General features: G+C 40.2%; 1 protein-coding gene across 6 annotated transcripts in view; it reads right to left on the bottom strand.

Moving 5' to 3' along the window:
* The window catches only part of MELK (maternal embryonic leucine zipper kinase), a 94,144-nt gene that overhangs the window by 76,563 nt on the left and 7,891 nt on the right, over window positions 1–9,690 (bottom strand). For all 6 annotated transcript variants that reach the window (XM_069085249.1, XM_069085253.1, XM_069085251.1 and 3 more), the window contains one exon: window positions 300–416. In XM_069085249.1, coding sequence (XP_068941350.1) covers window positions 300–416 — 117 coding nt within the window. The remainder of the gene's footprint in view (window positions 1–299; window positions 417–9,690) is intronic.

The following is a 9,690-nucleotide window of genomic DNA, read 5'->3' as shown; positions in this document are numbered from 1 at the left end:
CACTCAACTTCAACTTGCATCCCTAGTGTCTATGTGAGTGTCTGTTTTTTCATTTGTTTCATTCTATTGTCCCCAAGCCCTTTATCATTTGTCATTAGCATTCCAAGCCAAGGAGCACAAACTCTTACTATCCTGGGACAAGGAAACAATCTTGGAATAGTTCTAAATACAGAACCACAGTAGGGACTTAAATACTTTGATAACAGAAACACATCACTGAAACTGAAAATGTTCAGTTCAGTTCAGAAAATGAAAATTTCATCATGAATATTCACTTTAAGTTTTGAGAACATACTAACCTCCATAACCATAAATATTTTGTTGTCAGTCTCAAGTACATGGTAAAGACGACAAATATGTTGATGACTTAGGTTCTTCATAGCATCAATCTCTGTTTTCACACGAGGCAAATCATTCTGCAACAAAAATTACAATGCTAAAGCAATCTGAAGCATGTTATAAAACATCCGTACCATAACAATGGTTTCCAGGCTTTCTAGGAGGGAGAGAGAATATTTAGTCACCTTTAAATAGTAATGAATATTACGCTCTCTGTGTTTCTAAAGAGTCTCATTTTCTAGTCTACAGGTGAGAGCAGTAGTGCCAAACTCAAACAGAAATAGCTCCATGTTGCATAATGACCAAGACAAACACAAATTAATATCGTCCATGTTGTACTGCACTTGTATTTATTTTGTTAAACATTTCCTAATCACACTTCAACCTGGCATTCTGGAGTTTTGCAGCTTGTGAGGGGCACCTCTGATCTAAAGAACATGTAGGCTTATACAAAACTTCAAAAGACAATCAGTAATGAGTTTATTTGGTTGGGGAAGTTGGAGAAGAAAAGAAGGGATTCTATCTGCTCCTCCCCTCCTTGTGCAGATCCTCAACAACAGCATTACACACACTAAGTATGTGGCCACAGTCCTACACAATCCCTAACAAATTTATTTGTTATTTTTGTTTTATAAGTATCTTCTTCAAACATAGTTCTAGTCTCTATGAAACCCACTTACATGTTCTTATTCCATTTCAGGCTAAGAAACTGGGAGTCAAATGGAAGGAAGGTCTTGTATCCTTTGGGACTTTTGAGGAAAGCAACCATGTGTGTTCCCCCTATAGATGAAAATTCTTAAGCAAAATGTTTATACTTAGACTTAAAGCAAGCAAAAAAAGATTTCAACTGAAGTATAAACCATCATAGTTTTTACATTTTTAAATCCAACAATTTGAATAGAAATGGCTGAACAATTTTCAAGCTTTTAAGTTAAATCAAACTTTTCAATATCAGAACTTCATGAAAACAGAGCTCATAAACACAGACAAATGTATTCAAGTACTCTATGCACATAAAATATAACTACAGAGAGTAAAAGCCCAACATGAACAGCTAAATTCACAAGACAATCTTGTTTCTCAACACCGGAATAAGAAGTTCTCTAACAGAGTTCCAAAAGTCTTCCAAACCTCCTCCAATAAAACCTCAAGCTTTAGAAAGAGACAAAGAGATGCCAAGAACATCCCTCAGAACACAGAGCATAAGCCTTGCCTGACGCATTTGATCCTTCCATCCCTCCATCATCTCAAATGTCTTCTGCCCTTTGGGGTTAAACTCCTTGAGAAAACACTCCGTGATAAGTGCCAACATTCCATCTCCTCTCACTATCACCTTAATCCTTTATAATCTGGTTTCTGACCTCATTATTCCACTAAAACTGCTTTCTCCAACCAATGATCTCTTTACTGTCAATTCTCATCCTCCTTGATCTCTATGCAGCCTGACACTGTCAACCACCCTCCTCTTCTCCTTGACACTCTCTCCTCTTTAGGTTTTTAGGAGACTACACTCTTTTGGTTCCTCTCTGACCTATATGACTGTTCCTTCTCATTCTTCTTTGCTGGATCTTCATTCAAGCCAAGCCTGCTAACTATGGGTTAGCCCACAGGGCTCTAAACTAGACCCTCTATATTTATCCCTCTACTTATCTTTATGCTGGTAATTCTCAAATCTACTTATCCAGAATTAACCTCTTTGCTGACCTCCACTCTCTTATTTCTAAGTGCCTATTAGACATGTCTAACTGAATGTCCTGTAGATACTTTAAACTCAATATATTGCAAACTGAACTCATTCTCCCTTGCCTCCTCTCCCTTTCCAAGTTTCTCTATTAATTCTCATTAAGGGCACCACCATTCTCCTATCCCCCCAGACTTATCACCTAGGTGTCATCCTCAACTCGTCTCCCGTCCCCCATATTGTCTGTTGCCAAAAAGCTGTTGATTTCACCTTTGTAACTTCTCTCCAATATGCCCCCTTCACTCTTCTGATAATGCCACCATCCTAGTGCAGGCTCCTCATACAATAGGCTGCTGGGTCACCAGTCACAAATCTCTTCCTTACTCCAGTTTATCCTCCATTTAGCCACCAAAATGATTTTCCTGAAGCACAAGTCTGACCATGAAATCCTCTACTCAATAAACTCCAGTGTCTCCCTATCACCTACAAGATCATATACAAAATCTTGTGTTTGCAATTCAAAGCTTTTCATAACCTAGGCCTGCCTCTCCCCACCCTCCTAACCATTCCAGTCTTCTTACACCAACCACTCCTTCCAAGTAGTCTTCAATCTAGTGACACGGCTTCCTGGCCAGTCCTCAAACAAGACACTCCATCTGTAACAGTAATGGAATTTGAAGATCCCCTTGTATTGGCAAGCTAAGAGGTACTTAGCACTTAGTTCCAAGTTCATGACTGTGTTAAGTATTAAGATCCAGAAATTGTGAATCCCCCAGTGGGAGGAATTTCCTGTTGTAACAGGAAGGGGAAAACAGGGAGGAGCTAATGCCTTATATAAAGAAAAGCCCAAGCTAGAGAGACAGAATTTCTGGGAGCGGGCATCATGGAGGCAGAGCAGCTACTGCTGGAGAGAGAACTGCCAGGATCCTGAGAACTACTACAAATTAAGAACAGAACTTGTAGAGCCAGAACTTCTTCTGAGAACCAAACTGAGAACTTCCGAGAAATGAGAAGAGAGGAGAACTGGGAGGAAGCATGGCTGTGGTGCCGGTTCTTTGTCTGTCTGTTTTGATGTTACTTTGTCAGATTCATCTGCTGTTAGAGGATGGTGCTGTTGGTTCAGAAGCCCTGAAAGAAGATTTTCTTATTGTATATTTACCAAAATCCTAGAAGAGGGTCTTGGTGATGATCTCAGAGGTTCTGGAACTATACCGATGATTTGTATTGATTCCTCAGACCTTGTTGCTGAGTCTATGTTGATTTCACAGGCAGAAAGTGAATTGATGAGAGTGCCTGAAATGTGGATGAATGTTACTGTGCCTTTGTTAATTAAGCTTTGTCTTCTCAAGAACAGAAACAGTGAAGGACTTGAGGTGGACCAGATACTGTGAACTTCAGTGTGGAACGGGAATTGAACAAGAAACTGCGCAAGAAGCTGGACAAAGAACTGAGAGTTGTCTGCCTTTGAACTCAGGTGACAGTTTGATAGATTCAGGCAGGAGCTGGGACCACGGAAGAGGAACGATGGAAGGTGAGAGCCTGCCTTGAGTCAAGATGAAAAGACCTCTCCTTGGGGGAGGCTAGGTGGCACAGTGAATAGAACACTGGCCCTGGAGTCAGGAGGACATGAGTTCAAATCCGGCCTCAGACACTTAACACAAAAACTAGCCATGTGACCTTGGGCAAGTCACTTAACCCCAATTACCCTCCAAAAAGCAACCCAAAAAAAGAGAGAAAAGACCTCTCCTTCGGTATTTAATGCAAACTGAGAAGATCATGATTTACTACTTTTTCTATAATAATATTTCTATATTACTAGGGGTGGAGCACTTTTGACCTGTGTACTTTGATGATTGAGTTAAGAACTTACTGAGTAAGGATGACTGGAAACTAATCTCAATTAAGAAGAAAGAAGACTTTTTGATTGAAGAGATTAAGACAATGTCAATGTGACCTAGTGTAGAAGACTATGGCCAGTAGGGCTCTGACCCTGATGGCTGAATAAGCCCTCTCCGAATAAGACCCTGCTAAACAGGACCAGATCAGTTCCCCATCCCCCAGGAAGGCTCACAGGCATGGGCCTCACATCCCCGAGAGAAGCCCTGGGGGCAAGAAGCCGCTGGCACAGCCAGCAAGCGCCACATGACAGCTTCAGCTCCTGGCCTGCAGAGTGTAGGGGGGACCAAGCACCAGTCTGAGGGGTAATCGTTCTTGCTTTAATCTTCTTGGATCTGGATTGCAGTCTAGGGTGGAGGTCCTGGGGTGTGTGTCCAGCTTGCCAGAGTGTGTGGAGACCTCAGAGAAGGTACCCATCTAATACCTCCAGCAACTGAGAAAACCCCAACATTTGGGACGAAAGCTCCCTTCTGGTGGCAGAGTCCTACTGTGGGAAAAAGCCCAGGAGTCAAGTGACTGAGGGGTGACATGACCAGGCAAAGGAAACAAAGCAGACAGAAGATTCCAATATTAGACTCCTATTTTGGGAAGAAAAAAGGAGCAAAGCATGGAACAGGAGGAAGACAGTGAAGTCAGAACTCCTGCACCAAAAGCTTCAAAGGAAAATACAAGCTGGTTATAGGCCATAGAGGACCTTAAGAAGCAGATAAGAGAAGTGGAGGAAAAATTGGGAAGAGAAATGAGAACAATACAAGAAAATTATGAAATGAAAGTTAATAGCCTGACTGAGGAAAATCACACCTTAAAAAATAGACTAATTCAAATGGCAAAAGAGGCTCAAAAAGGCAGTGAGGAGAAGAATGCCTTAAAAAGCCGAATTTCCCTGATGGAAAAAGAATCTCAAAAGCTCAATGAGGAGAATCATTCCTTCAGAATTAGATTGGAGCAAATGGAAGCTAATGACTTCATGAGAAATCAAGATGCTGTTAAACAGATACAAACAAATGAAAGAATAGAAGGCAATGTAAAATATCTCATGGGAAAAACCACTGACCTGGAAAACAGATCCAGGAGAGATAATTTAAAAATTATTGGACTACCTGAAAGCCATGATCAAAAAAAAAAACAAACCTAGAAATCATCCTCCAGGAAGTTCTCAAAGAAAACTGCCTGGAGGTTTTAGAACCAGAGGGCAAAACAGAGGTTGAAAGAATCCACCGATCACTTCCTAAAAAAAAATCCCAAAAAGAAAACTCCTAGGAATATTATAGCCAGGTTCCGGAATTCCCAGATTAAGGAAAGAATATTACAAGCAGGCAGGAAGAAACAATTTGAATATTGTGGAAACACAATCAGGATAACCCAGGATCTGGCAGCTTCTACACTGAAGGATCGAAGGGCTTTGAATATGATATTCTGGAGGGCAAAGGAGCTGGGATTAAAACCAAGAGTCACCTACCCAGCAAAACTGAGTATCATGTTTTAGGGGAAAATATGGTCATTCAGTGGAATAGAGGACTTTCAAGCATTCTTGCTGAAAAAACCAGAGTTGAATAGAAAATTTGACATTCAGATACAAGAAGCAAGAGAAGCATGAGAAGGTAAACAGGCAAAAGAAATCATAAGGAACTTATCAAAATTGAACTATTAACATCCCTATGGAAAAACAATAATTGTAACTGATGAAACTTTTCTCATTAGTTGAAGGGAATAGAAATATGTGTCTATATATGAGGGTATATGGGCATATGAATACATATGTGAATGTGTGTATATATGTTTACAGGTATACACAGATAGAGGGCACAGGACCAATTTAACAGGAAGGGATGATATTTAAAAGGTGAAATTAAGAGGTGAGAGAGGAATATAATGAGAGGAGATGGAGAGAGACAGAATGGGGTAAACTATCTCATATAAAAGAGGCAAGGGAAAATGGTTACAATGGAGGGGAAGAATAGGAAGGCAAAAGGGAAAGGGTCAACCTTATTCCCATTGAATTTGGCTTGAGGAGAGAATGAAATACACATTAAATAGGGTATCTCACCCTCCAGGAGAGTATGGGGGGAAGGGGATGAGAGGTGGGATGATGGAAGGAAGGGCAGGCTGGGGGAGAGGGAAGTTGGAAGCACCCACTTTTGAAAAGGGACAGGATCAAAGTAGAGAATAGAACAAGTGGGAGGTGGGATAGGAGGGAGGGAAATATAGTCAGTCTTTTACAACATATCTACTATGTTATTGTTTTGCATTAGCCACATATGTACAACCTATACTGAACTGTTCCCAGTAAGGGTGGTTGACAAAGGAGTAAGGGAATGAATCTGGAATTCAAAGTTTTAAAACCAAATATTCAAATATATATATATATATACTATTATTAATACTATTTTACATGTAATTGGGAAATAAGATATACAGGCACTGGGGCATAGAGATCCACTGGAAAAGTCGAAAGGGGGCATGGGAGAAAATACAGTTGAGAGCAGATTGGAGGAGGGGATATCCTGTGGGGCTACTCTTTTGGGGTGGTAGGTAGGGGAAAAACGGGGAGAAAATTTGTAACTCAAAATCTGGCGGAAATGAATGATGTAAATCAGAAGTTAATAAAGCATTTGAAAAAAAAAAAACTACATGACCACTTAGGTGAAAACTACATGGCCATTTTAGTGATAAATTCTTATGCCATAACATGGTGAATGCTGTATTTTGATTTTCTGTGAAAGTTTTGTCTTAGTTTGTTACTGAATAAATAGAGAGTTCATTATACTGTGTAATCAGAACCTTGAAGCCGTTCACATAGCAGTCCTCTGGAAAGCTGCTCATGCTTGGCTTTACACCATTTCAGCACCAGGAATTTTCTCTGGCTGTCCTTCCAGTCTGAAATGTTATCCCTTCTCATCTCTGCCTCCTGACATCCCTGGCTTTCTTCAAGACCTAGATAAAATCTCAACTGTGTGGCACAGTAGATAGAGGGCTGGTAGTAGAGTGAGGAAGACCTGAGTTCAAATCCAGCCTCAGACATTTACTAGCTGTGTGGTCCTGGGCAATACACTTACCCTCTATTTGTCTCAGTTACCTCAACTGTATAGAGATAATAACAGCATCTACCTCACAAGGCTGTTGTGAGGATCAAATAAGATATTTGTAAAAAGCACCTACCTAGCACAGTGCCTGGCACAAATGCTTCTTCTCTTCCCCAGATTCTCCAGGAAGCCTTGCCCAGTCCCTCTTAGTTCTGGCGGCTTCTCTCTGCTGATTATTTCCTATCTAGCCTGTGTATATATGGAATGTTTGTACATGTTTGTTCATGTAGCTCCCCCATTAGATTGTGAATCCCTCGACACCAAGGCCTGGCACATAGCAAACACTTTATAAATGCTCATTAGCTGACACTGAGCGGTAGAAGCAATAACTACTGCTTCCATCACACCCAGTCAGACCCATGCCTTCAGCACAGGTAAACTTGGACATCACAGAATCTGACAGAGCTGAAAAGGGCCTTAGAGATCATCCAATCTAAACCCTTCATTTTACAAATGTGGAAGCCGTGATGCAAAGATTTAAAGGATAAGATTAGACAGGAAGTTGGAGACTAAGGAATCAGGACACAAACAATCCCAAGGCTCCTTCATTCTCATGATCTTTCACTATGCCAGCATTCACTACTCACAGGGACCACTGGGAATGGATTCTCCCTGAAAGTATTTATAATATCTATCACCCACCAATACCCCTTTCTTCCATCCTACAAAAAAAGCCTCCATTTTTTATTTTAAGAGGGAAAAGAGGTTCTATCCATCATCAACTAAACTCAAAAACACTACCCCAGCTAGACATTCCTAGTATTTCCAAAAATTATTCTCTACTCCAATTCAGTTTCCAAACCCTAGACTGAGGAGCCTTAACTCTTCTGCTAGCAAAGTGTATAATAGGCCTTCAGAAACTGGGGCTACCAGCTGGAATTTTCCTCTACATTCCGTGGAATATAGATATGTCTCCTATAAAGAAGGCTAGTTGTTAGAGAACTAATTCAAGAGCGGCCAGGTAGCACAGCGAATAAGAGCACCGGCTCCAGTGTTGGGATGACCTGGAGATCGAATCCCAGGCTCAGACACTCAGCACCACACCCAGAAATAACTGGCCGTGTAACCTTGAGCAAGTTACTTAACCCCGATTGCTTTAAAATAAAATTAAAGAAAATAAAGTTGAGGAACTAATTCAAGAGAGTTGAATGAACTTGTAGAACATGTAGGAGGAGACTTCTTAAAATTGTAAGGAATTAAAACATGTGAGCAAATAGAACTATATATAGCAGTAAAGGAAGACTAAATGGAACCAGAGCATCAATTTAGAAAAGCAGCTAAGCAAGAGATGTTAAATGATTCTGAAGCAAGATCATTATGCTTTGAGTGGAATTCTACAAAACTATATCTGAAAGCATTAGCTGACTTACAAAAGCATCTCCACTGCCCCAACATACCTTATATTTAACTAACTCTCTCTGTAGCTTCTCATAACACAGATTAACAATTTAGGGAAGAAATCACAAATTGGGCCAAAATACAATCTTACTGAAATAAGCACATCACAAGGAGCTTCAGTCAAAGCTCTATCATGAAAGAATTGATCTGAAACACTGTCCTGGAATACTGTTCTATACAAGTTGTATGCCACAGACCCTCAATACTCTAGACTGATTTTCTTTGTTGCACCTGAATAATAAGTCATTTCTACTTTTTTAGTTGAAAAAAAAATATCAATATCACTGCTATCTATACTACAATAGTAGTGTTGCAGCACTTTTATAGTCTTGCAAGATTCAAGCTGAAGAAAACCAGTGGTTAAAAGAAGTATTCTTTTCAGTGTCAAGACCTTCTTTTAACAAATAAGTCTCCTTCAAGCCAGGAAAACACTATTATACAGTACAAGCGCACTTGCCATTTCTATTTCCACAATTAACTCTCAATCTGACTCTTTTTTCTACTCCCAAAGCTACCACTTTAGCTCAGGTCCTCATAACCTCTCACCTAAATTATTGCAATGACCTCCTAATTCATCTTCCTGCCTTATTTCACTCCAGGCCATCCTACATACTGCCACCACAGTGATTTTCCTTAAATGCAGATCTAACTGTGTCAATTACCTACTCAATAAACTCAAAGGTACCCTAGTGCCTCTAGGATAAAAATATAAATTCCTTTATTGAGCTTATAAAGCCCTTCAGAACCAGGTCCTAATATATGACAGCTTCAATATACACTTCTCCTCCTCTGACACTATGCAATCCAGCCAAACTAAAAGACACTGTTCCACCAACACCTAACTTCATCTCCCAACCCCATGCTCCTCCACTGATTATCCCCCAGGCCCATATAATGAACTCCCTTCTCACCTCTTCCTCAAAAAATAATCTCTTTCTTCAAGCCACTACTCAAGTGCAATTTAAGTGCCACCTTTTACATGGCCTTTCCTGACTGCCTCAACTGCTAGTACCCTCCCTCCCAAACTACTTCACAAAAATACTTTGTAATTATTTATGTTTTATATGTGTGTGTGTGTGTGTGTGTATACATTTTTAGTCTTCCTCATTAGAATACAAGCTATTTAAGAGTAGGAATTGGTTCATTGTTTCATTCTTTGTATTTGTATCCTTAGAATCCTGCACAGTACCAGTTCATAGGTACTTAATAAATGTTTCTTGATTGACTGACTGCAGTGATGGGTTGCTGTAAGGGTTATGGGATTTAAAGATCTTCCATGCCCCGTTGGACTTG

Source organism: Petaurus breviceps, unplaced genomic scaffold, assembly GCF_028583685.1.
Source record: "Petaurus breviceps papuanus isolate PSGF00001 unplaced genomic scaffold, PetGlider_PUasm1.0 175, whole genome shotgun sequence".
Taxonomy (NCBI): domain Eukaryota; kingdom Metazoa; phylum Chordata; class Mammalia; order Diprotodontia; family Petauridae; genus Petaurus; species Petaurus breviceps.
This window is presented reverse-complemented; position numbering and strand designations above follow the sequence as displayed.